Here is a 26,553-nt window from a genome sequence, read left to right as displayed (position 1 = left end):
CCGTACGCAGCGGTGTGCGCATGCTTTGAAGCATTGGTTCTCCGATTGGAAGCCGTGGGTCACGGGGTGGCCCGGGACGGCCTGCAGGGGCGTGGCCGGCGGGGCGCGCTCCGCGCGACAAGGCCGCTGGTTGGCCAGCGCTAGTCACATGGTTCCGAGTAGCAGGAGGTCTGCCCCGCTGCGACGTCAACGCAGCCGGCTAAGCTCCCCTGACTTGTATACCTTGGCCCGGCCCGGCTGAGTCCTCCGAGGGCCCGGGTCGGGCGTTTTGGTGGGTACTTGTGCAGCCGCCATGGACAACTCCGGGAAGGAAGCAGAGGCGATGGCGCTGCTGGCCGAGGCCGAGCGCAAAGTGAAGAACTCTCAGTCCTTCTTCTCGGGCCTCTTTGGGTAAGAACCGCACTGAGGGTCGGCCTGGACGTAAGCTGAGAGGACGAAGGAGTCATGGCCTGAGGAGGCGGAGTAGGGACGAAGGGCTGGAGCCTAGAGCTCGGAGGGGATTTCGAAAATAAAGTGCCATCATCTAAAGCAGCAGAGGGGACACAGTCGAAGGGCCAGAGCCCCCGGGTTGTGTCAACACGGTTTGAGGAAAGAGTCTGAGATGGTGGAAGGGCCCTGGGCTGAGAACACCTAAGCCGGGGCAGCAGCATCATGAGGCGGGAAAGAGACCCAGGCTAAAGGCGGGTCAAGGAGCGGGAGGAGAACCTGGGTTGGAAGCATGTAGTCTGAGGCCTTGAAGGGGACCGTCCTGAGTGGATCAAGGGGACCTGAGAGAGCAGCCAGGTCATGAAGCCTTTGGGAGCTGTAAGAGAACGTACCTGAAGGATCCCAGGTGGGCGAGATGGGGCTTGGAGCCCAGGACACCTGCCCTAGCTGTTGACCTTTCCAAGGCCGTGGTGAACTGCATGAGCGCTGGGTGATCGGGGCGAGGGGGTCTGGACTCAGGTGATGCTGGGAGTGATGAGGTCAAGTGTGAGGTGCCTGGGGCGAGTATGACCCTGGTTAATGGTGACCAGTGCAGGGAGGACCTTGTACTTGAGTGACCTCAGAGCAGGGAATCCTGGGTAATGGAGTTAGAAAGGAACCCTGGGGTTAGAGGCTGGAGAATGACTCGGGGTGGGGGAGTGAGTGATGCTGAGGTTGTTCAGCAGATGGAGGGATGAGGGGAGGGGAGGGAGATGAGAAAAGCAAAAGGAGCGGGGACCCTGCTGTGCGGTCATTGGGCAGTGGTCCTCTGTGTGAGCCCGGTGACTGTGGTGTGTTGAGAAGGGGGCTGGGTCTGCAATGTGATGAACATTTCACACAAAATTCATGTTCACCCATAAAAGTGATGACCATCCTTTGAGGAATCTTCGTGGCTTAAGAGTGTCAAAAGTGCCCTGTTTGGTGTTGGCCTGTGAACCGAGAGATTGCCGCTTCAATTCCCGTCAGGGCACATGCCTGGGTTGCAGGCCAGGTCCTCAGTAGGGGACACTCAAGAGGCAACCATTCGGTGTTTCCCTCTTTCTCCCCCTCTCCCTTCTAAAAATAAATAAATAAAGTCTTTTTTTAAAAGAGTGTCAAAAGCCCAGGTTTGGAGTGTGACTCAGCCACTTATTTTATGAGCTTCGGTAATTTTCCAGTTAAAAGGGGATCACTAGTAAAACTTACCTCAGAAGTTTGGCACTAGTGCTGAATAAGAGGACCTGTAAAGCTCTTGAATCGAGTCTGACACAGGGTTAGCTTGAATGATGACGTCAGCTGTCCTCAGTGTCACTTCCAGGAAGGAAACAGGTTTGGAACCTATACTGGGCGGGGCAGTGAGGACCCAGGTGGGAGCCAGGGGGAGACATCTGGGAGAGTCAGAGGAGAGGGGAGCTGAAAGAGTGGAGGAGGGACTCGGGGCCCTGGGGACTTTAGTCAGGTTAGGGGAAGGGGTTGAGGTCCTGGGCAGAGGAGGAAGAGAGCCTGGGGCGCCAGGGGAGGGTTGCGTTGCTGTTAGGACCGAGAGGAATGACTGGAGAGGGACGGTGGGTCTGCAGAGTTAGGAGGAACCGTGGTGGTAGAGGTGGGGCTCGGAGTCTGGGAACAGAGAGGCAGAGACTGGGGAAGGCTGCGGGACTGGGAGAGCCTGCCAGGGAGGCCAGGGACAGGGTTTGAGAGGAGGGCCTTGGGGACTGGGACAGATGGTGTTAGAAGGTTGGTAAGAAATGAAGGGCAGGGCTCCTTCCAGGAGAGGAGACAGACTGCCCATTAATATTTAGGAAAAGCACTTTAATACCATGGCTGGTGTGGAGAAGCGTCCAGGCTGGTGTATGGATTAGTGAGGAACCTGTAGTTTTAGAGGCTGAGAGCGGAGAGAGGATATGCGTGCCTGTGTTTTTCCTTCAGGAGGGGAGAGGTTCTGGTGCAGTGTTTTGGGGTGGGGCCAAGAGCTCAGCTTTCGGCTAATAGTTTTGCTGGTTGGTTTTTGGTGTCCTGTCCCTCTGGACTGAGGATCAGTGTGTTGTTGGGCTGTGCATGGAGGGACAGCTAAGGCAACCTCGGAGACACTTGTCACCTGCTTGAAAAGGGGGAGCAGGGTTTGCCGTCCCAAAATATGCTTCTTTGGGATGTTGGTTGTTTTAGGCTGGTTAATTTTAGGAGAAACTCTGAAAGCCCCGTAGGAGTGGATTCAGTGACGCTTTTGGAAGGGCTTTTACGTTTGTCTGTAAAATGCAAAAGTCCTTACCAAACCAGGCCTGCCCTCACTGGCTAGTGGAGAAGGTTTAGACTTAAATCCGTGTGATGATCCTGCCCTTGTTTACTGTGCTTTTCCTGGTAACCTCCCCCAACTGACTCTCCACCCTCAGTGTCTTTTGTCTTCAGCTGACGGCGGTATTTAACCGGCTGGCTTAGGGCATTTGGCAAGTTCCTTAGTGTTCCTGGGCCTCTCCTGTGCACACAAGACACATACGTGTTATTAAGCTTTAACTTTTTTTTTCTTTTGCTCATCTGCCTCATGCCAGTTTGATTTTTAGACCAACCAGAAGAACTACAAAAGGTAGAGGAGAAGTTTTCCTCCCTGACAGTTGGGAGAAAAGCCCCAAATTCAGAACCGATTTCAAAGAACTGACACGTAGCCCTACCCAGGTTTATGAGAACTTTAACAGGAGAAACTTACACACTTGGGCAGAGCAGCTGCCTGCTCCCTGGGTGGCTGGCCGGGGAAAACCCACCTCCTCCCGAGACAGGGTCTCTTGTTTATCGGGGGGTTAGTAGTGAAAGTCGTGTGGTGGGGAGACATGCAGACCGCCAGAAGGGACAATGCCTTTCTAAGTTAACATGACAATACACAGTTATCATGGTGTGCACAACCATTAGCCTCCGGGGGGTGGGGGCGGATGTTTATCTTTGGGTGGCTTTCCGGGTTTCTGGGGAGTCAGCCAAGCCCAAAGGTCCCGAGAGCCAAACAGTCACAGAAGATTAAACAGAGTCCAACATTTCCCAGACGCCTTTAGTGCTGGGGCCATATCGCACCTCTGACCCCCTTACACTGACACAGGATTTGTGCTTGGCAAACAGTGGCGACCACAATCGGCAGATGTGACAGAGAGCAAGATTGTGCCACTCAAGGGAAGTCCCCGGGGTTGAGTGGAAGCTGCTCGACTTGGAGGAAGGCTCTTGGTGAGGAGAGAGCTGGGCCCCAAGGAACCCTAGGACTTGCTGAAGGAGTGAGGGCCCGGAATGGTGTGGCGTGAGGGGAGGTTCTGCCCGGAATGACGTAGAACCGAGATCCATAGGGGCCAAGGATGGTTTCCAGGAGGAGAGGCCTCCTTCTGGGAGGATGAACAGTAGTTCTGGGAGTGACCTCTGGGGGGTGCACCACTGCAGGCAGAGGAGGCACCTTGCGGAGGGCCCAGCTGTGTGGCGTTGACAGGGTGTTCCGTGTTAGCACATGAAGTTCCAAGGGCAGGAGTCGGGGGCAAAGCTCAGCGAGGACGAGGCTGGGAGGAGGACGTGGGTGCTGGAGAGCGTTATGGATTTTAAGGAGGCGTTCCTGTCTTAGTCAGTTCACACTGCTATAACACAACACCGCAGTTGGGCAGCTTATAGACGGACGTTTATTTCTCAGAGCCCTGGAGGCTGGGAAGTCCAAGATCACGCGCCAGATTTGGTGTCTGCTGAGGGCCCGCCTCCTCACAGGCAGCATCTTTTCCGTGTCCTCACATGGTGGGCGGGGTGGCCTGGCTCTCTGTGGCCTCTTTTAGGAAGGCACAGAGTCACCCCCCAAAGGCCCTACCTCCTGATACCATCAACGCATGAATTTCGGGGGGACACATCCAGTCCTTAGCCAGGCGGGTCCTGGAGGGTTCCCACTTGCCTTTTAGAAAGGACCACAGCAGCTGGGGTGGGGAGAACGAAGGCAGTGACGTAAATAAGGGCAGGTAATGTTTATTTATTTATTTTTTAACTAGTTTCTATTTATTTTTTTATTATTTTTTTATTTTAATCTTTGTTCAAGTACAGTTTTCTCCCTTTTACTCCCATTCCAGCCCACCCACCCAACCCTCCCCACTTCCCTCCCATTACCACCCTCCCCCTAGTTTTTGTCCATGTGTCCTTTAAATTTGTTCCTGTAAACCCTACTCATTCTCCCCTGAAATTCTCTCTACTCTCCCCTCTGGTCACTGTCAGCCTGTTCTCTATTTCAGTGACTTTGGTTATATTTTGCTTGTTTCTTTGTTTTGTTTAGGTTCCTGTTAAAGGTGAGATTATTTGGTATTTGTCTTTCACTGCCTGGCTTATTTCACTTAGCATAATGCTTTCCAGTTCCATCCAAGCTGTTGCAAAGGGTAGGAGCTCCTTCTTTCTTTCTGCTGCATAGAATTCCATTGTGTAAATGTACCATAGTTTTTTGATCCATTCCTTTACTGATGGGCATCTAGATTGCTTCCAGCACCTAGCTATTGTAAATTGTGCTGCTATGAACATTGGGGTGCAAAGGTTCTTTTGTATTGGTGTTTTAGTGTTCTTAGGATATAGTCCCAGCAATGGAATTTGTTGGGTCAAAGGCAGATCCATTTTTAGTTTTCTGAGGAAGTTCCATACTGCTTTCCATAGTGGTTGTACCAGTCTGCAGTCCCACCAACAGTGCACTAGGGTCCCCTTTTCTCCACAACCTCTCCAACACTTGTAGGTAATGTTTATTAAGCGCCCATTCTGGTCCGGAGTCAGGCCTGAGCCAGCCACTTCACCTGGGTCCTCACGTCCGATCCTTAGGGTGTCCCGTGAGGATGGATGAGTGTGGTCTCAGAGAAGTCGAGGTACCGCACAGTCCCCTGGAGAGTGGGACCCACGGTCAGACCCAGGCCTGTCCAGCCCCAGAGCCCTCTCTCCTCCGCACTTAGCTTCCCTTGAGGCTTGGCCACTTTGGGCACTAAAACTGTTGGCAAACTAAGTGTCCCAGGGAGCTCCGTCCCTGTCTCTCCCCCTCCCTCCCCGCCCGGTCCAGCTCCAGGAGCAGTTGAGATGGGCATGTGCAAGGCCAGAGAGGAAGGCAGGGGGCCGACGGGGCACCTCCAGTCCAGAGCCCGCATGTCTGAGGGCTGGGAGCACAGCGAGAGTTCAGCCCCAGCCTCCGGAGCTGGCGTTGCCCTTGCTCACCGTTTCACAACCCGCCTTTCTCAAGGCCCAGGGGGCCTTGGAGCTCAGCTCGACCCTTGCACTGCTGCTGCTGCTGCTTCCCCTTTCTGGAACCTCAGTGAGGACAGTGTTCCAAATTGAGAGAGTCCTGGGCGAGCCCCGCCTGGGGTGGGGGTGGCCTCACATCCATGCCCTTGGGGCTTTCTTTGCTCTGCACTTGTCTGGGCTGCCAGGCGCCTGGGGGCTTTTAGTGCCCCAGCCCCTAGCCAGATAGTCAGTAAGCAGATCCCAGCTCTCTGTACCTTTCCTCCTGCCACCCCCCCCCCCCCCCCCCCCCCCCCCCCGCCTCCTGCAAACTCCCCAAGGAGGGAAGCAGCCCAGACTTCTCTGGAAGCAAAAGGGGGAGATTTCCTGCGTAAAGCACCACAGAAAGGGAGAGGCGGGGCAGGGTGCAATTTCCTCCCCCTTGCTGGGTGTCTCCGGACGAGGTGGGAGTAGGCTTCCCTGCTGCGCCCCGCTGGGGTTGTGCAGATTCCGGCTGTGCAGATTCCGGCCTGGAATCTGTTCCGGGGGCCTGTTCCCTGGGGCATCCCTCCTCCCTCACACCTTCCCCACACTCCCCAGTGCAGAATAACCCTTCCTTCCACTTGGAGAGTAGCACGCCTGGGAGGTTTCCTCATCTGTTAAATGGAAGTCATTCCAGCGGCTCCTTCACGGGGTTGTTCGAAGGCGTAGTAATCGCAATTATGTGCACAGGGTGGTGGGAACACGGCGCCCAGCGCTGGTCACATGCCTATCCGGTGCTTGCCCTAGTCATCATCATTACTGTCGTTAGCAGGTATGGTTACGAGGAGTGGGGCTGGAGGTCCCGGAGGAGACGGCAGGGTGTTCTGTGTACTCACAGTGCAGTCCCTGAAGACTAAGTGTTGACAGATCCGTACCTACTTGAACCGCCTGCAGGGCCAGCAACCCCAGGAGCCCTGGGGGCCGGCTTTCCCGAGGGAGGAATTTCTGGCAGGGCCAGGGACAGAACACCTGGGCCGTTGGCTGAGCCGGTGGGGAATGGCAGCTCCCAGCCTGGCTCCCAGACCGCCTGCCGCCCAGAAAGCATGCAGAGACCCCAGCGTCGTTGCCGTCTACGCCAGGGCGGTTCGCCTGCCCTGCCAGCTGCTGAGACCTGCGGCTGAAAACAGCATTTCTTGCCCCGTCTCTGAGCAGTACCTTTCCCAAGGGGACACAGGTGTCCAGGTAACCTGGCCTCGTTGTGCCACAGTCGAGGGTCCCGCCCCCCTCAGTGGATGGAACTTGGTTGCCTAGTCATACAGGTCAGATGGAGGTTTCCATGCTCCTGTTGGGAGTGGGGCTACCGAGAGGCGGGGTTCTTTCAGAAACGTCCTCCAGGCACAGGAAGTGTCCAGGCCTTGGCTGGGGTGCAGTGACCGCGTTGGGCTGCCGGGGCATTAGTATGGAGCCGCAGGAGCCCCTGCCAGGCCTTGTGGTGGGCACAGCCCTGCCGTTGGGTTTACAGGCAGGAGGGGCAGCTCTGGTAAGGGGCGGGGCCGGTGGGAGGAGGGGGCACTCAGCCTGTCTGCGGGTGGGGGCAGTGAAGCCTCCATGGAGATGTGGAAATGAGGAGACAGGGCTAGACTCCACCTCTCTGCCAGCCTGTAGGGGTGATGCTCTCGGGTGCTCACACAGCAGGCACTCTGCAGGCTCTGCCTCCTGCTCCCAGTAGCCCCGCCAGTGTGGAGTCTTGTCCCCAGGTACAGATGAGGAAACTGAGGCCCGTGAACCACCAGCTGGCGCCAGAGTCCTGGCCTGTCCGACTGCAGTCTGAGATTTTTCCACTGCCCCGCGTGACTCTAGAATCCCCACGGCCAGGCGGCTGACAGCCTTTGGAGTGGGTGTTGCCTCCTGTGTCTGCCAGCAGCCATGTGAGCACCCACTCCATGCCGCCCTGTGGGCCAGGTTACCTCTGATCCTCACAGAGATGACGCCTCCCAGGTCAGGTTCATTGTCCCCGTTTTATAGATAAAGAAACCCAGGCGCAGAGACTGCTAGTCCAAGGTCGCTCTGTTGGCAAAGTGCTGAGACCCATTTCAGCCCGGCCCCCCGGGCCTCAGGTCTCCTCTGTCTCTGCCCCAGGCCCATGCCGCTGTGTCAGCGGTGTGTCTAGGATGATTCCAGCGCCAGGCAGTTGTGCGTAAAGCTCTGTTCTTCATGGTCACTGGGGCCCGGGCCCGTGCTGTGGGTGCCGGCCCTGCCTGTCAGTGCAGAGCCGGGGAGGCAGGGAGGGGCTCAGAGTGTGCAGGGGCCGCGGGGAGGTGGTGCGGGAGGGGTCCCGAGGCTCCGGCTCTGCCAGCTCAGCAGAGGAGCCCGGCCAGCCGCTGACCGCCTGCCCCCTGTGCCGGCTGGACCTTCACGTTCTCTCATGTGCCTTCTGCCTGCAGCACTATGGGGGTGGGCTTCACAAAGACCTCCCCCTCCCTGCTTAGAGGCCACCCTGCCAGCGTCCAGCAGGGAGCAGCCTGCTGGTCAGTCAGACGAGGGAAACCTGACCAGCCTGGGCTGTTTCCTCTCCTGGAGAGGTGTGGGCAGGCAGGGACCTGGTCTGCCACCTCGTTTTCCAGAAGCCACTTCGGGGCGGGGAAGGAAGCCTCCCTGGTCACTGAGGGAGAGACAAGGGCAAGGCTGGGTCCCAGGGCCAAGGCCTGTCTGGGGGGCGTCCTGGCAGTGTGGGCTTGGGCAGGCCCCTTAATGTCCCCAAGCCCCAGTGGGCTTCCTCCTCTGTAAAGCAGGAGGGTTTGTAAGTGCCCAGGTGAGGACCTGAAGGGCTCTTGTGAGGGACTCCGTGTCCTTCCAGGCGGAGGCCTGCCGGCCGTGGTCAGCCCTTGTTTGGAGCACACGGGAGAAGGCAAGGGCAGAGCAGGGCCTTGGGCCCCTCCCCTGCCGAGGGCATCGACTGGAGGCCCAGGGCTGGGCCCTCACTCTCCCTGTTGGGAGGACCAAGGGCCGGTGGCTGTGCCCCACAGGGGAACGGGAGAGGAGGACTGTCAGGGGGATCTAAAGTGAGAGTCACTTTACCTGCCCTGCCTTTGAAGGTCCTGAGGGAACTGCAGGTGGGGTGGGTGGCATAGCAGTGGGGGCCCAGGGGGGCCCCGAGGGTTGAGGAGGGAGCGAGGGAAGCCGAGGCCCCGCATATCCCCCTGCCCCCCCACCCCATCCCACTGGGCGGCTGTGTGTTCCTGGCGCTGCTTACTCCTCTCCATGTGGCCGTCACCGAGGTTGGTGGCTGTGCCTGGGAGGCCTGAGACTGCTTCCTCCGCCTCGGAAGGGGGCAGAGAGCCACGCGGAGCGGGTAATTATAGACAGCCGCGCACCGGGCCGGCCCAAACCAGTTCCCTCTATTCCTGGGCATGGCTCGGAGCCACTGGTTGGGGAGAGCCAAGCAGACGCGGCTTGGGGGAGGTCCGTGGGGGAGGGACAGGCAGCTGTCACCAGTGCTGCCGCCCAGGCTCTTCCGAAGAGGCGGACGCAGCTCATTTCTCTGGAACCTGTGCAGGGGGCAGGGGGAGACGTGGGTCTCCCCGCCTCGGGGGGTTTGTGGTGCTCGTCACAGAGGCCACCCCAAGGCGGGTGACATGAGCTGATCCCAATAGGCAGAGACGGCCTGTAGGAGGGAGCCGTGCAGGTGTGCCGGCCACGTGGGGGGACAGCTCAGCGGGCGGTGGAGCTGGGACCTTCTCCCTTCCCGTCACTGCCTCCCGGCCGGAAACCCTCCTGTCACATTGGAACGTGGCCCAAACCCTCCTCCCGGCCTCCATCCAGCATAGGGCTCCCCTCACTGCCTTCACTCCCTGCACCACTGCCGTCCTGGCCCCCTTCTCCTAGAAGTGGCCGGGCCAGTGCGCGCCTCAGGACCTGTGCACCTGCTCTGACTGCGTATGGGCTGCTCCTTAGTCCTCACCGGGGCCACAGCCCGAAGCTCACGCCCCTGACCTGCCCCTGCAAAGAAGCTCTTCCTCCCCAGCCCTTCCTATGCTTAATCACTCGGAAATTATCCTGCTGGTTTCCTGTTGATCGAGGACCAGGTTGGCACGGGATAAATACCCAGATATTTGTTCCCCGGATGACTGTGTGAACTCTTCTCCCTCAGGGCCTGCCCGTGAGCCACTGGGGACCCCACCTCCGTCTCTAAAAGAAGAGGGTGGGACTCCAGAGGATGATCCCCCTGTCATTGCCTGAGCAGGTGGCAGCCCCTCCAGCTTTTCCACCCACGTTAGAATCGCCGACCCAGCGCAGGGCGGGCCCAGCCTGGTCTGGGGTCAGAGGATTTCAGCCCAGCGGCTGACAGGCTCTGTGCCCTGTGCCCACTCAGCCCACTGAGCTGAAACACACCAGCTGGGGCTGGCCCGGCCTACTATTGTTGGTCACGGTCCCAGGCTCCAGGAGCCTGAGCTTTTTCAGAGATTGCCCGGGGCTGAATAAGAGGACATGGCACCCTCAAGGGAGGGTGGGACCCCGGGGTGCAGACCTGTGATTTCAGCCTGTGAGTGCATCCCTCTCCTTTAAGAGAACATTCCAGAGAACATTCCCTGGGGCGTTTTGCATCCTAGCCCTGAAGGAGCCTCCTGAAAGCTCTTCTGCCAGAAACCTGTGGAAGCACCTCCACTCTCCAGTGCCAGGAGTGGTTTCTAAAGCAGTCACTTCAAGCAGGGGCCTGAGGCTCACACTGGGCCAGCTGGGGTGAGACCTGTGAAGGGGTGGGGGGGCACAGTATTCAGGGACACTTCCTGGGACAGCAGAGGGTGGGGAGACAGCGTCAGCACAGCCCCAGAAAGCAAAGGGCAGGCCGTTCATCTAAAGAAGAATCTTATTGCCATGATTTGCACTTGGGGCCAGGACTCCAGTCCCAGCGCCCCCGACGCCAGCCGGCCTTGGGCGGGATTTGCCCACTGAAGTCGTCCAGCCTAGGACAGGTCACAGCTGGCTGCTTTCCAAGCCATCAGTCTAGGCCAGCTTTTCCCCTCCAAACTCACCTAGCCACCTGAATCATCTGGGACCGTTGTTAAAAGTCCTGATTCCAGCTCTGGCCGGGTGGCTCAGTGGGTGGGAGCGTTGCCTGCTGCACAGAAGGGCCGCAGGTTTGACCCCTGGTGCAGGTGGGGGTGGGGGGCAGCCCGTCGGAGTCTCCCTCTCTCCCTCCATTCTCCTTCCTTCCTCTCCCTTCCCCTCTCTCTGAAATCAGTAAACATATTCTCAGATGAGGACTTTTGTAAAATCCTGAGCCTAGGCCCCACCCAGACCACCTCCAGGGAGGGTGGCTGTGGGCTCGGATTTGATTATTGCAAGGAGACCCCCCTCCCCGGAATTCAAAATCACAGGCAAGGTGGCCCACAGCCCTGGCAGTGCCGTGAAGGCGTGCTTCGAACGCAGCTCCCAAAATTACCCTGCCGGGGGCCCTTGCCAGCTGGCTGGGGTGGCGACTTTCAGGGCCATTTGACACGGGGTGAGGGCTGGGACAGTGGAGGTGGTTTGTATGGCTCTCAATTGGCAAGTCGCCGCTTATCTCTTCCCGCAAAACAGCGCATCCCTTGAAGTCAGGGAAGAGAGAGTCTGGACCCCGTCAGGGGGCTCCTGAGTGTGTGGGTTTTATTTGACTGGTTTTTGTGGGCAGGGGGGGTTCCAACAGTTACCCAGACCACAGACCTTGTGGACTAAGCCTGGGGGGGGGTCATTGGAGATGGAGTGACTTGCCCCAGGGAGGGTATTACTGAGTGGTCCCCCGATTCAGGATTCAGGGTCACATGCACCACTTGCAGGTCGGGACTCCAGGGCAAAGCTGTCCCTGCAGGGGGCTCTTTATTTATTTATTTATTTATTTTCTCCCCAGAAATGTCCTCCTCTGTGTCTCCTCGGTCCCTACTGTCACACAGTACATTTTCTGGGGGTGGTTTTGCCATTTTAAATAATGTCGTGCTGAGCATCCTTGTAGCTCCTCTGAACAGTTTCTTAGGATACATTGTTAGAAATGGGATTCATTGCTGGATCATAGGACCCGATATGAATCCCGATATTTAAAAAATATATGTTTCTTTACTTGAATAGATAAAACATGCAGGTGATTAAAAAAAATCAGCCCTGGCTGCTGTGGCTCAGGGGATTGAGCGCCAGCCTGCGAACCAAAGGGTCGCCGGTTCAATTCCCAGTCAGGACACAAGCCTAGGTTTCCGGCCAGGTCCCCAGTAGAGGGCTCGTAAGAGGCAACCACACACTGATGTTTCTCCCTCTCTCCCTCCCCTCCCCTCTAAAAATAAATACATAAAATCTTTAAAAAACACTCAGTACAAACGAAGGGTGTTGGTCCATCTCTCACACCAGGCTCCCAGTTCTGCAGACCCCGCCTCAGAGAAGAATGCCGCAGCTAGTTTTTGGTGCATTTTTCCAGAACTATCCTGTTCATATAAACTATATGCTTTTCCTCTCGCCCTCTTTCTGTTGTTTTGTTTTAACACACTTGGGAACTTTTCCCATACTCATTTTAAGCAGCATTTCTCTGCGTGGTTGTTGTGATATTGCACCCGGACCTGAGTTGGCAGTGACACGCTCGGGGGGTGGGGAGGTCCTCACCAAACAACCGAAGTTCACAGGGTACAGGGTTCCGTCGTTGGGGAAAGGGTGCAGCGCCCAAAGCTGGGCGCTTCCCCCAGGATGCTTTGCAGTCTCTCGGGGAGAGGGCCTTGTGGGGGCCTGGGAGCGGCCGGGGCAGGAAGTGGAAGAGGAGACAGCTGTCAGAGGCTTTCTCAGTGCGTGGGGCGGTCAGGAAGGTCTAGGCAGCCTCTGTGTGAGGGAGTTGGAGCCATAGCCCCTCTCTCTCTCCCCTACCCCACCCCCGAGCTGGGATCAGAGGCCTGGACTGCAGCTGGCCTTGGGCAGTGGCTGCCCAGGGGGGGTCATAGGGTGGACGCAGGGCCACATCTCCCCTGTCTTGGCTCGCTTCCTTCTGATACCAGACTGGATATTCTTCCTATCCTTTATTCCCTCTCCATTTTTTTCTTCCCCAGAGGCTCATCCAAAATAGAGGAAGCCTGCGAAATCTACGCCAGAGCAGCAAACATGTTCAAAATGGCCAAAAACTGGAGCGGTATGTGATCTCTGCTGATGTTCCTCCTCGCTCCTTCCCCCTCTCCTCCCTCGGCTTCCGGTCCCCAAGGTCTGGCTGGGAGGGGGGCCTCGCAGCCCCCCGTCTGTTTAGGCCTCTCCAGCACAAGCCCGTGGGCTGGCCGTCTGGCCGTCAGAGCCTGCTGGGCCTCGGGGCGAGGACGGAGGGATGAGGGTGACTCGATTGCTGAGTCCGGTAGACCCGCGTGGGTGAGGAGGTCTTCCAGGGGTTTCTCCTTGAATTCGGAGTGTCAGGTTTCCCTGGAAACTGTTCCTTGCCGCTCCTGCTCCTGTCCGAGTGTGAGTTCTGGGCTGGGGGGTATCCGAGTGGTTCCAGTGACACTGGTCACAGTTCCCGTTGACCGAGCACTGCGCTGAGCGCCGAGCTTGTGCTGTTTAATCGAACTATCTCAGCAACCCTTCTAGGGTCACTCATTAATCCCCCATTTTATAGATTCGGGAACCGAGCCCCTGTCTCAGCCCCTTGCCCAAGACCCCGCAACCAGTCACTGACAGCTCGAATTCCGAGTCTGGCGCCCCAACTCCACAGCCGGGTGTTTAACCCACCCTGGTGCTGCTTCCTGACCTTCGGGGCCGAGGAACTTGGATCTGAGTCCCACCCCAGACTGGCCTGCGACCCCCGGGAAGGTCCTCAGCCTCCCCTCATCCATGTACCCCTCAGTGCCAGGACGGGAAAATAGTCAAGACTGCTCAGGCCGTAGTGCAGGTCCGCAGAGGTCAGGGGACACCAGGGACAGTCAGCACTCCGTGGACGCGGTGGTGCTGTAGCACGGAATGCTCCGCCTGGGGAGGTCACCCTAGGTCACGTGCCTTGGAGACACTCACACCTGTGTTGGTGGGCAGGGTGTCAGCCTAGTCCTGGCCCTTCCAACTTGGCCCTGAGTCGTGGTCAGGCTCCCCAAGGCTGGAGCTTGGCTGGCTGGAGCCTGAGGAGGTGCAGAGGCGGCTGGCAGGGTGGGGTTCTGGGAGGGAGCTGCCGGGGGGGGGGGGGGCCTGGGGGGGAGGTTCACAAAGCCGGCGCCTTGAGCCCTTTGGGGGCCGATTGCATACTGTGACCTCAAGTGCCAGCAAGATGGCGCCATGGGAGTCAAGGAAACCAGAGAGGAGCCTGCTGACTGAGAAGATGAACCCTGGGGCGGGCCGTGGAGGTGGGCTATTGAGATGGGCTGTGGAGGCCCAGGGTGCAGTCAGTCACTGTCGTTTCTGGGAAGGACTGAGCTTCCACCCAGAGCAGGTGCTGTGTGTGTGTTTGTGCTCCTGCACTCATAAAGTTCCTTAAAAGAAAGAATACTTATCTTCCGATCACGTAGGTGTTGCTTTTCCCCTAAAATTCGTAGACCCCACCCCCAACTACTCAAACAGGATTCCTAGGCCAGTTTTTTAACCCAGTTATAGTAACTTTTATGGAGATTTTGCACTCGAGTTTCTGGCCCTTTGGAAATAATAGAGGGCTCGTGCATCAGGAGACCTGGGGGCCGCGTCTGGCCCGCTGCTGCAGAGGTGTGGGGCAGAGCCAGGCCCTCCTGTGCCCTTCCAGCTCAGAAGTTCTCAGACTGGGACTCGGCCGGAGGACAATGAGGGGAAGCAGCCTCAGAACTGAGCAGGAGGTGGCTGTGAGGTCTCAGCACGGTCCCCACCCCTGGGGATGAGACACATAAACAGAATAGCTTGGGGCCCGTGGAAGGTGACAGTGTGCAGCTGAATACAGGACAGACTGGGCTTCAAGTGTGCGGTGTCCACTGCCCCTGCCCATGGGCACTTGTCCCTATGCCCTCAAGATCTTGGTGTCCACGTCCTACTTCCCTCTCAGGACGGGAAGCTCCTGGACAGAGCAGACCCTGTATGTTACCCCCCCACCCCGCTGCCATGCACCTCACGATGAGGGCGCTGACTTGCCCACACAACCCGCAGTGGCTCCACACCAGGGACCAGAGCGAGGACAGAGGCAGAGGAGTCGGGGGAAGGAAATGGGACTGAGAAGGCGGGAGTAAACCAGGAGTGTTTTGGAGCAGAATCTCAGTTGCTCCCGTCTTCCCCACGCCCTCTTCCTGGCCCCATCCCCTAACTCAGCCCCTTCGGTTCCCGGCTCCCCCAAGGGACACCGTTGGGGTCCCAAGGCTGAGGTCTCCATCCAGACCTCAGCTCACACAGGCCACCCCCTTGCTTTCCCTGGGACTCTCTGTTCTGGAGAGCGCCCAGGGCAGTGTCTGTGTGGCTCACAAAAAGCGTGGCGCCCGCTCAGGCCACACTTTCTTCTGTTGCAGCTGCCGGAAATGCTTTCTGCCAGGCGGCCCAGCTGCACCTGCAGCTCCAGAGCAAGCACGACGCAGCCACCTGCTTTGTGGACGCCGGCAACGCGTTCAAGAAAGCCGACCCCCAAGGTGAGGAGGGCCGGTGGGCCACTGGGGCACCAGCTGAGCATCATGCAGGGCAGTCCTCAGGTTTCCACTGGGCTCCGGTTTTCTCTGGTGACCACTGGGCGATAGGCTGGCAGGGAGGCGCTCGAGTTTTAATTTCAGAACTGGCTCCCTTCCGGTTGGCATTGGCATCCGGCTTTGAGCTGCCGCCTCCCCCTTCCACTGTGTGTGTGTGTGTGCGCGCGCGCCGCTGATGGCTCCCCTCCCGAAGCTCGGGAGCATTTGGGAGTGGGAGTTACATTTCAGCCCTGCTGCATGCCAAGGGGAGAGGAAAATCTGTTCTGCTGTCAGAATTAACACGCAGAGCAGGCGGGAGGGTTTCTGAGCCCAGCCAGGTAGAAGCCCTGCGGAGAAAGGAGAGGAAGTTACCCTAACCTGGCCTCCCTACCCGGGGTAGGGGGGAGGGAAGACAGCCCCAGACAGAGTTGCCAGAGCACGAGTCCCTGCAGGTGAGAGGGCGCCGGCGACAGAAGCCCTGGTCAGGGTGACTCTCAGCGAGAGCACCATTCTGTCCCGCTGGGCTCAACTGGGAGCGGAAGCCCAGTGGGCACCAGAATTTCCATTTTATGGAGCTTGAATTTTAATATACTTTTTAAATCTTGGTGCCAGACATGGCTTGCTAACTTTTAATTTTAGCAAGCCAAGACTTGAGACCATCTACTGTCACTCTCCTCTCTCATGAGAGTGGGAAGGGCATGAGGGTTTTTTTGTTTGTTTGTTTGTTTGTTTGTTTGTTTTTAAGGAGATGCACGGTCTTGAGTAAAGGCCTGTAGTTCCAGGGGGGCAGCGGGCAGCAGCCCACAGAGGCGCCCACAGGGGCCATTGAGCCCTGGCTCGCACACCAGCCCTGGGGCCTGCTGGAGGGTCTGTGTTGCTGTCGGGGGCACTTGGTTCCCAGGGTCTGAGCTCGGGCTAGACCCGGTAGCTTTTCTCTGTTCCTGTTCTGACCAGTCGCTGCTCTGCCACTGGGCGTCTCACAGACGTGGACCTGAGCGGTCACGTGGTGCCTCAGGCCCAGCAAGCAAGGGCCGGCGGGGAGGCCTCATGACTGGGTGGGTCACTGTCGCTCTCTGCACAGAGCTGAGCGCTGAGCCACCACCGGCCGTGGGGGCGAGGTGATGATGACCCAGGCCGTCCCTGGGTGTTTTTTCCAGCTGGAATCACCCCAGGAAGTCTGCGTGTCCCCCACAGAGCCCCACTCCCACCCCAGCCTTCCTTCTGCTCCCTGGGGCTCTGGTTGACCTGCAAGTGCTGCCCCCGAGTGGCTGGAAGGGCCTGTTCCTGGGGCGGGAGGAGAGTGCGAGGCCGCGTGACAGGTGCCCAGCACCAGCTGCTCCTTCAGCAAGCCCAGCGCTTCCCGTGGGCTGGCCCCACCTGGCACTGTGATGTCATGTCCTTCCCTGGCTTTTGATCTGAATTTTCTCATCTCTCAGCAGGCACTGGGGGCCGTGCGTGGGGCGTGGCCCGGGGTCTGGCTTTAGGAAGCGCCGAGGGGGGCAGTGTCCGCTGAGAGACGAGAAAGCGGTAGTGCATAGGTGTGGTAATAGTCCCCTCGGGGGCACAGAGGCTGACCTAGGTTCTCCAGGGGTCAGTGAGCATGGTTTGCTGCCCTGGGAGCTGAGGCAGCAGTGGGTGGTTTTGGGGATAGGGTGGGGAGACAAGTGGGGCAGTGGAGCAGCGAACAGCCTGATTTGGGCAGGTGGCACCCACCCAGCACCACTGCCTTGTGACTGCCAGCCCCCGTCACAGCGCCGAGTTGGGGACCATTGGAGCCAGGGTCAGGAGAGAGGACACGTTTGCACCTGGGGTAACAACTGCTCTGTGACTGGGGCCAGGCCCACTCCACAGAGGTCCGTGGCAGCTGCTTGGGGCTCCGTGTGGTCTCAGAGGGCCAGGAGGCTCCCGCTCTCTGTGACCACAGACAGTCACTTCCTCTGCCCAGGCAGAGACCACCCAGGAGGTCAGGCGCAGACGCACCCAGGGTGGCACCTGGCACTCGGTGAGAGCCCAGCAAGGGGCAGCCCTCGGCTTGTATCCGAACGGCCTGGCCCGGGTCCTGAGCCTCCTTCCTGGGCTCCGTGCCCAGTGAAACAGAGCTGGCGGGCCGGTTTGGAACCGGGCCCGTCTTCCCTGAGCAGGTGACTGGCTCCCTGGGGCCCTGCCCATCACCTCACCTGCCTCAAAGGCCTCCATGCTTTATCAGCACTTCCCCAGGAGCCCTGAGGGCCCTGCCTTCAGTGTGGGTCAGGGGTGTCCCTCCGCCGCCGGGGGGGTGGGAGCGGGGAGGTGATGCCCACAGCTGTCGGTGATTCTGCAGAGTTTTCCAGCCGCTGTCCGCCGCTCTGAGTGGACTCAGGCCAGGGAGGCCTCTTACTCTGCATGGTGACAGCTAGGCAGGGCTGCGTGTGCGTCTGGGGCACGGAGGGGGCCAGGCCCCCGCCTCCCCTCCCCTCGTGCCCCGCACCCCACTGCCATTTACCAGATGCCTGCTGTGCACCAGCCTCTGGCATCGTCTTTCAATCTATTCCATTTCCTGGGGTTCTGGGGTTCGCCCGGGTTACCCAGGAAACTGGCCGAGCTGGGGGGTGGACTGCAGGAGTGGGGTGGGAGGCAGGATGGATGGGAGGTGCCTGGAGCCCAGGATGGAGGGCCCTGGGACTCAGACTGCCCGTCCCCCCAGCCAGGGCCTCCCCTCCCTGGGCCTCAGCCCCCTCCCCCAGCCTGGGCCGGTCACTCCCAGCATCCCATCCCAGTTCCAGCTTTCTGTGGGCGGGCGGATGGCGGGTGAGTTGGCTCTGTTTCTCCAGAGGTGCACTGCCCCTCATCCTGGGGATGCTCATGGCCCAGTAAGACGAGCCACTTACAGCCAGTGTGTCAGGGGCTTGTCCGCCTGCACTTTTGCTGGGGTGTCAGCTGGCGGCCTGCTGCTTTCGGGGACAGGTGTCCTGGAGTGCAGAGCAGGCATGAAGGGGATTTAATCCTCTGAGTCGATGTTGTTGCCACGGGTGGGGGCGAGGCAGGGGCAGAGCCTCCCCTGCCACACGGCAAGGGCCGCCTTGCTGACAGTGCTCCAGGGCCAGTGCCAGCAGGCCAGGTGCCGCCACTGCTGCCCGGGGAGGCAGCTGCGGGGAGTCTGTGGTGCCAGGGGAGCTCCCGGCACCTCCTCCTCTGGCTGCTAATCTCACCAGCAGCAGCCTTGCCACCTCTGCCTACAGGCGTGGGCTTGGACTGGAGAGGGCGTGGGTGAGTCACAGGGTGCCTGCTGTGACACCCACCCCCTGGGGCGAAGGCTGGAGCAGGGGCGATGCGCTGCACCCTCTCGCCGCTCCCTGCAGCCCCGTGCAAGGCTCCTCACCATCCTCTTCCTGGTGCCGCAGCCAGGTGCTGGCTCACCGGTCACTCCCCAAAGTGCTGTGTCAGAGAGTGTGTGTTAAAGGCCCACTGAGTGTTTCCAGCCCTCATTTCTGTGGGTTCCCTGTCTGTCCTCCTTTTCCTCCTCCCCACCAGCTCGGGCTTCCAGCTGCCAGCCTCCGGACCTTAACCGGCAGGTGTCTGCTCTCCAAATCCCTTTGGGGTCCCCAGAGGCCTTTCAGGTTGGGACGAAACCCCCAGACCCCCTCACTCCCAGGCAGTGCTCACAGATGCACACTTTGTGTGTGAGTTTTGGGGGCTGGTGGGTTCCCTGGAAGCCCAGCCCAGAGCTCAGCCGTGTGCAGATTCAGACCTGTCGCTGGGCAGTGAGGCCGCCAGCCCCTCAAGGGAGCAGGCGCCAGGCCTTACGCATCTTTGTAGCACCTCAGCCCCTCGGGGACCCTGGCAGCAGCCTGAGAGCCTGCCAGTGCCCTGGGCTGCAGGAGGAACCGTCAGCCTCAGCTCCGCGAGGACCCTCCTCCTGTGTCCTGTCCAAGCTGTCTGTCCTTCCCCTCCACCTCCCCACACTCCCTTTCCCCCTGAGATGCGTTAAAACGGCGTTAAAAAAAAATCCACCCGAGAGCTCATCGTTCTCTGCTAGAAAATGCCTCCCACTCACGCTTCTCTCTCTCCTCCAAATAACTTGTCAAAGGAGAAAGCCATTCCCAAATTTAAAGTCTTGCAAGAGATAGCACAACAAAGGTAGCCCCGACCCCCTCTCCAGTGCCGCCCGAGCGTCTGTCTCCTCGGAAGCCTGTGGCTGAAGGAGCTGGCGGGTGTTGGTGCAGGTTAGGGAGGGCGCAGGGTGGGGGGCTCTGCTGAATGCTGCAGTCGGTGCCAGGGAGTGACGGGGATTCCCACTGGGGAGCCTCGGGGTCCCACGGTGGAAGGGTGGCAGAGCCCAAGCCCAGGAACCTGCGTGTTCCTCAGTGTCAGGCCTGGCTGCAGCTGGCCCCACCTCCTCCTGGCCAGCAGCTCAGTCCTGGAGGGTGAAGCTGTGGGAGATGTGACTCCCGGCAGCCTGACCTGGCACCGCCGCTTCCTGCCCCAGGGGTGCCGGTAAGGTGGTGGCGCTGTGGCTGCTCGAGGGGCAGGGCAGCCCCGTCAGCCAGGCCACCCTCTGAAGCACGTGCCCAGTGAGTGGTCTGCAGAGTCAGTGAGTCTGACCGGAGTCCTGGGCTCAGGGATCCCTTCGCCTTCCCCCCCAGCCCCCTCCCCAGGGAGCGCAGCCCTGGCCTCTCCATCGGTCTCTCCTGCAGGCAGCCTCCGCCCTGCATCCCTGCCTCCCACCGAAATCACTTTGAGCTCTCACTGCTCCCCCCACCTTTTTTCTCTCCCCAGAGGCCATTAACTGTCTGATGAGAGCGATCGAGATCTACACAGACATGGTAAGAGCCACTGCGCGTCCTGTCCCCGCTCCCTGGCCACCATTGCCCCAGCCTCCCCTCCCTGCTCCCCCCTCCAGCACCAAGAGCAGGTGGGGAGTGGGAGCCGGGGGGTTTGGTCACCTGCACTGGGTGGGACTGGCTGGGTCCTCACCCAGCTCCCCACGGCCTGGTCCCTGGCAGCAGCCCCCCTGGAGGGTCACCGAGGCCCCTCCCCAGGACTTGCCCACAGCCTTTCCACGGCCCAGCAGCATCCTCATTTGTAGGAGTCAAGGTTCTTGGGGGCACCTGTCCTTCTCCCTGTGCCCGGCCTTCCCCACCAGCATCCTAGTTGATGACCAGCTCACAGCAGGCCACGGGGGCGGCGGGGAGTAGGCACAGCCCCTGCACTACCCCAGGGGACGTCCCCAACAACGGATGAGGCCCAGGAGGCGGCTGCCAGCCCAGGGCCGGGGAGCCAGCACTGCAGACCAAAAGCAGGCTCAGGCTGCTGTGAGCTCTCCTGTTTGCCTCTTCACGTGTCCCCTCTGTCTCGTCAGACCCCTCTCCCAGGCAGGAAGAGGGTCCTGCCCCGTGGGTCCCAGATGATGCTGTAGTATTATAGTCACAGCATTTATTGACGAGCCGCTCAGTGAAGTGGTCCCACTCTCCTACAGCAGCCCTGTGAGGTGGCCACTGTTGTCAGTGCATCTGACAGTCAGAGATGGGCCACACACCCGCAGGCAGGATTCGCTGAGACCCAGAACCAGGCCCGGCCCTTCCGGGGGCGCAGAGTGGCCGGCCAGGCACCTGGACCCACCCTGGGTGGAGGCAGGTGGGGTGTGCTCAGCCCCTCTGGCAGCCCGGGGCCTCCTTGAGGAGATCTCCGGCCCTCCACAGGGGAGTTTGGAGAGTGGAGGGGGTGGGGAGGGTGGGTTGGCTTGTGAGAAGGGCCACCTCAATGGCCACGCTGGCAGAGGGGGTGGCCAAGGCGGCCTTGGGTTGTGGGGACATCAGGGCCCCGGTTTCCCCAGAGCTTTCACCAGGCGAGCCTGGGCTGGTCCTGCCACGGCCTCTCTCGGCCACCTGTCAAAGGCTTCTTCAGGCGGGACCTCTGCCAGGCTCCTCGCCCCACCCACCTTGCTCCCTGCGTCGGACGGGAGCCTGGGCTGTCTTGGCCGAGGTCACCCAGGCAGGGCAGCACGCAGGCCGGCCCTCTCTGTCTGGAGCCTCCCTTTTAAGCCCCGTGCCTCCGCCTCTTGGTGCCCTCCCAGGTGCGGCTGAGCGGCGGGGAGCCACCACTCTGGGGGCTAGGGGGCGGCACGGTGCAGTGGGGGGCACCGGCCACCAACACTCCTTTCCCGCATCCTCCGCAGGGCCGGTTCACCATCGCGGCCAAGCACCACATCTCCATCGCGGAGATCTACGAGACGGAGCTGGTGGACATCGAGAAGGTGCGTGGCGGTGGGGGCACCTGGCCCACAGGGGTGAGGGGGCTGCCACGGCCACGCTCCTGGCACCCGGACTCCTCTCTGTCCTGTTACTCGGGAGTCCTCTGGTGTTTGAGCGCGGGGACAATGGATGGGGCCCCCGGCAGCGCTGGGGTGAAGGGCTCTGGCCATGTCCTGGGCGGGGTGGGGGCTGTGGTGACCAAGGCCACGGTGCCACCTCGTCGCCCCCTCCCTCCCGTGTCTCCCCAGGCCATCGCCCACTACGAGCAGTCCGCAGACTACTACAAGGGCGAGGAGTCCAACAGGTACCCAGGGGGCCCCTTCCGCTCCTGCTGCCCAGTTCCCCCAGTGCCCCTGTGAGCAGCACCCCCGAGCTCCCCCTCTCTCCACCCCCCACAGCTCGGCCAACAAGTGTCTGCTGAAGGTGGCCGGCTACGCCGCGCAGCTGGAGCAGTATCAGAAGGCCATTGACATCTACGAGCAGGTGGGCACAGAGGGGCTCTGAGCCCTGCGTCTGTAGAGGGCACTGCACCCGCCCTGGGTGCTGCTGCCACTCCCCCCACCCGTCACTCTCTCTCTCGCCTCTTCCCCCCTCCCCCTCCACTTCCTTGTCATCTCCCTGGCCCTGACCCTGGACTCAGCCTGGCTGACCTTTTTCTCCCCCTGTGCCCCTGTGTGGTGTCACCGCCGTCTCCCAGCCCTCAGTCCTCACCCGGAGCCTCCTGGCTGACCCCAGAGTGACTGACTCTGAAGAACCAGAGTGGGGGAGGGAGTGGGAAGAACTGCTGAAGCCTGTTCTGAGGGGGCCAGAGGCAGCTGAGGGGCCCAGGGGAAGGGGGTCGGGGACACAGGAGAGGGACATGGCTGCTCGGGCTCCTCTCCGCCATGCCGGGTGGGCGGGGCCCCAGCTGTCCTGGTGGGTGCAGCCTGGCCAGGGCAGAGGTGGGCTGCTGCTCCTCAGGTTCCTGCCGCCTGCTCCCCTCTGCCCACCCATGGGCCAGCCCCCCGTCAGGCCTGATAGTCGGGCCACCGCCTCTGCCCATCTGGGGTGCCTTGGGAGGCGCACAGGCACCTGGCCCCACGGCGACGCCCGTCCCCCCATCACCTCTTGGTCCTGGGACACTCACTGCGCATTGCCGGCTTCCCTGGGGCATGGGCCCTGCCCCCAGCTGCCCCCTGGCAGTGACCCCAGCCCTCTGGTGGCTCGGCATGAGCTCACGGTGTGGCCTCCACACGCCCGTAGGTGGGGACCAACGCGATGGACAGCCCCCTCCTCAAGTACAGCGCCAAGGACTACTTCTTCAAAGCAGCCCTCTGCCACTTCTGCATCGACATGCTCAATGCCAAGGTGAGCCCGCCAGAGCTTTCCTCGGTCACCAGGTGACCGTCCTCAGAACACTAGGACCACTGTCCCCGAACCAGATCCCCTCTCGGCCCCTTAGAAGGAGTGTCCCCTCACGTCCAGGCCCTGACAGTCGCCTGGGGTGAGCACCGCCTGCTCTCACAGCTGCGTTTCCTCCCTGACGCCAGCTGCCTGGCCCCTTAGTGTTTGAGCTTCCCGATTCCCGTCCCACCAGTGCTGGGCTCGTTCTTCGTGATGACACGTCCTGAACCCTTACTGCTCCCACTGAGGGTGACATCACTGTCCCCCATGTCACAGATGAAGATGCAGGTCACAGCCAGAGTCCCTTGTTCAAGGCCCAGTGCCTAGTAAATGCAGCCCAGACTCTAGATCTCCTGGGTTCCCAGTGTCTCGATTTTCACCGCAGCCTGCGTGTCCACCCACCCACCCTCAGGGCCTCCTGGCGAGAGGGGTCAGTGCTGGCGAGGGGCAGGGAGTGGCCCAGGGATGGAGTCAGACTCCAGAGTCCAGGATTTCTTGGGGGTTTCCTGCCACCCAAGCCCCCTCCCCTTCCTGCTCCAACTGGGCAGGTTAAGAGCGGCCTGTTCAGATCCCCACCCACTGCTCACCCTGTGCCCTGAGCAAGTCACTGCCCTCTCTGGGTGCTGCCTGCTCTTGAAATGGGGGTCTCCATCATGTGACCCTCCCTGGGTCCCCGTGCTAGTGAAATGTGAGAGGTGCCCAGCAAGGCCTGGCACGAGACAGGCACGCAGGCACTGGTCACTTGCACCCTCCCCTGGGTGACCAGGTTTGGGAAGGGGCACTGGCCTCCAGGCCGGGAATCCTCCCCTGAGCCTCCCTGTCTGCCTCCCTGTCCCCGCCAGCTGTCTCTGCAGCCCAGCTGGTGCTGAGCTCAGCTCCGTGGAGGTGCCACTAGGCACAGAGCCAGGTGACATGTAGGCTGGGGGACAGACACGCACAGCCGACTCCGGGCCCAGGCTATCCCCAGATCCCTGGGCTGTCGGGCCAGCGGCTCCCCGGCCCCTCTTCCTGAGCTTGTTCCCTTCCTTCCCTGGGCTCTGCGGTGCCCAGCTTGCTGTCCAGAAGTATGAGGAGCTGTTCCCTGCTTTCTCCGACTCCCGGGAGTACAAGCTGATGAAAGTGAGTGCTGGGGCCCGTCCCCCGACACTTCGCATCTGGGCCTGGGAGCGGGTGTTCGGGAGCCAGGCCTGGGGGGCCTGGAGGCGGGGCTCCAGCTAGTGCAGTCACCAAGATGCGTGCAGTGGTGCTCAAGAGTTTTTGTTTTTATTTTGTTTCTCCTGGTCTGCCATTTGGGTCTCCATTTTGTAGATGAGACCAGACTCGGGCAGCGACAGAGCCGGTCAGGGCTGAGCTGGGGCACCCACGCACGCACACATGCACACACACGTGTGGCCTGTGTCCGGGAGCTTGCAGGCCACTCCCCAAACGTGCAGCACTGGAACACCGCCTTGCCGCCTCCCACACGGGAGGGAGTCCCCGATGCTTATCCCCCCAGATGGTGTGTACAGGGGTGTGACCCCGCCCAGCCAGGGCCCTGACCCCAGCCTGCCCTGCTCTTACAGAAATTGCTAGAAGCCCACGAAGAGCAGAACGTGGACAGCTACACCGAGGCGGTGAGTGGCTGGCGGGGTGGCTGCCCGTCTCAGGCATGCTCTGCCGAGCCTCTCACCCTCTTTGTCCCCGACCTTGGCCCTGGGCTGTGCATCCCTTCCTCCAGCTCACCCCGGAGTCCTCCCAGGGGCCCCAAGAGGGGGAGGGAGTGTCCTCCCCGTGGTAGAGGTGATGGCGCCGAGGCTGAGGATGGTGAGGGGATGTGGCCTTGGTGCCCCGGGAGCAGAGCTGGGTTCAGACCCACATCTGCCTGCCTGCTCGGAGTCCCCCTGGCCGAACGACGGAGCGCCACTTCCCACCAGGTGGTCTGGGTAATGCAGCAGAGCAGAGAAGGAGGAAATGAGTGGAGACGTCCTCCCCTCCAGAGGGAGAGCCGAGAGGAGGTGGGGCGGAGGCTGGGGTGTGGGCAAAGCGTCCTTGCAGCAATGCGTGCCCTCGAAGCTTCGCACTGCAGGTGTGTCCACAAGTTCTGGAGCCCGTGTGCCCTGCTCGGGACCTGACCAGGTCCTCAGGGCTGGGCAGCTGCCCCCCCGGGAGCTGTAGGTCCCTAGTGACTACAGGCCAGCCCCCTCTGGTCCCTCTGGTCCCCCCTGCTCACCCCGCCCCACCGCCCCCAGAAGTGGCGGGGAAACCTGGAGGCTCCCAGTGGAGAGGTGGGGGCAGGACGGGCGTGGGTTCTCTCTCCAGCTCCCGGTGCCACTTGGGACAGGCCTTGGTCACGTCTCTAGGCTCAGCTTCCCAACCCTAACGCAAGGAAGCTAGACCCTTTTTTTGTTAAGCTACAAAATCTATTTTTTCCCAAAAGGAAGCCTGACACTCAAGTTAGTAATGATATTAAAGGGAGCCACCAGCTCACTGCCTCCGTCACGCCTCCTCCGACCTGGCGGGCTGGCTGGCAGAACACATGTAGAGCCCCAGAGGCCTGGTGCCCCAGGGCTGGGACCGGGAGGGGGCCGGCCGGGGTGGGGCTGGCCGCCCATCAGCATGTGGCCCTTGCGCTGTGCCCCAGGTGAAGGAGTATGACTCCATCTCCCGGCTGGACCAGTGGCTGACCACCATGTTGCTGCGCATCAAGAAGACCATCCAGGGCGACGAAGAGGACCTCCGCTAAGTCCCGCCCGTGCCAGGGCCCTCTTCCCACCCTCTGCTCTCCCGGTAGCCCCTCCAGTGTGAGCCCTGAGAGAGGTGGCCCCAGATCTGGTCTGGGGCCTTCCCTCCCTCCCCCCAGGCGTCTCACAGGCCACGATGTAGGCTCCACACCCTGCCTGCTGGCTGGGGACAGCCACCCTCTGTTCTCGCTGCACCCCTCCCCCTGCCCATTTATTTAAGCCCAAAAGCTGCGCGCTCCACCGTGTGGGCCTGTAAGTCAGGTCCACCTCGAAATACAAAATCTGTGATGTAGACCTATTTGCTGTGGGTGCTGCCCCAGTGGGAGGCAGGGGACAGTGCGGTCAGCATCTGACCCCCCACCTCCTGATCAGCTGAGGCGTGAGATTGGTTTCTGTCTCCCCACTTCTGTTCCCCCAGTGGAGCTCAGAGCACATGGAGCTGCTGAGGGGTACTCTCGCCACTGGGGGTGGGCTCCTTCTCCCCCAGCACCGGGAGCTGTCCAGCCTCCTGCAGCCCCTACCTCCCCAAAGAGACCCCAGGCCCTGGAGCTCGGGGGGCCATCCCGCACCCACCCCATATCTGCTCCTATCCCAGTCGGTCGGAAGCTGCAGCTGGCCCCAAAAAGAAAATAAAACAACAACACTTTTGCATGAGTCCTTCTGCCTTCTCACCTCTGCTACCCTCTTTCCTTCAGGGCCAGAGTCCGCCAGAGTCCTGTCCTTCCTGGTGTCCCCACTGGGCTCTGGCCACACTGTGTGGGAGGGGATAGGTGTCTTCACCTATGGGCCTTGGCTTCCTCGGCTGGGCATGGGGTGGGTGCAGCAGCTGGGGGATGGGGCGGGAGAGGCCCTCCGAGTCTCCCAGCCTCACCCACGCCCACAGCGCCCCGGTGCACTCGTTCTGTGTGTCACGGCTGGGGGAGAAGCAGCTTTGGTGGCAGAGTAGCAGACCGAGTGGGTATGGGGTGTGGGAGAGGAGATGACAGAATTCCTTTGCCCTGGAAAGGTGGGCAAGGGCCA

At 60.6% G+C, this 26,553-nt stretch overlaps 1 protein-coding gene across 1 annotated transcript; it reads left to right on the top strand.

The window, feature by feature from the left end:
* The first annotated feature begins 96 nt into the window (after positions 1-96).
* NAPA (NSF attachment protein alpha) lies at positions 97-25,756 on the top strand. The gene is made up of 11 exons (XM_028529480.2): positions 97-390; positions 12,669-12,748; positions 15,051-15,167; positions 19,956-20,002; positions 21,355-21,432; positions 21,679-21,734; positions 21,829-21,913; positions 22,673-22,777; positions 23,864-23,932; positions 24,376-24,426; positions 25,434-25,756. The coding sequence occupies exons 1-11, from the start codon at positions 293-295 to the stop codon at positions 25,533-25,535; spliced, it is 888 nt and encodes a 295-aa protein (XP_028385281.1). The 5' UTR covers positions 97-292; the 3' UTR covers positions 25,536-25,756.
* Positions 25,757-26,553: the final 797 nt, after the last annotated feature.

The sequence above is a fragment of the Phyllostomus discolor genome, chromosome 12 (assembly GCF_004126475.2).
Source record: "Phyllostomus discolor isolate MPI-MPIP mPhyDis1 chromosome 12, mPhyDis1.pri.v3, whole genome shotgun sequence".
In the NCBI taxonomy this organism is placed as follows: Eukaryota; Metazoa; Chordata; class Mammalia; order Chiroptera; family Phyllostomidae; genus Phyllostomus; species Phyllostomus discolor.
Note: the sequence above shows the minus strand (reverse complement) of the source record. Positions and strands in the feature narration are given on the sequence as shown.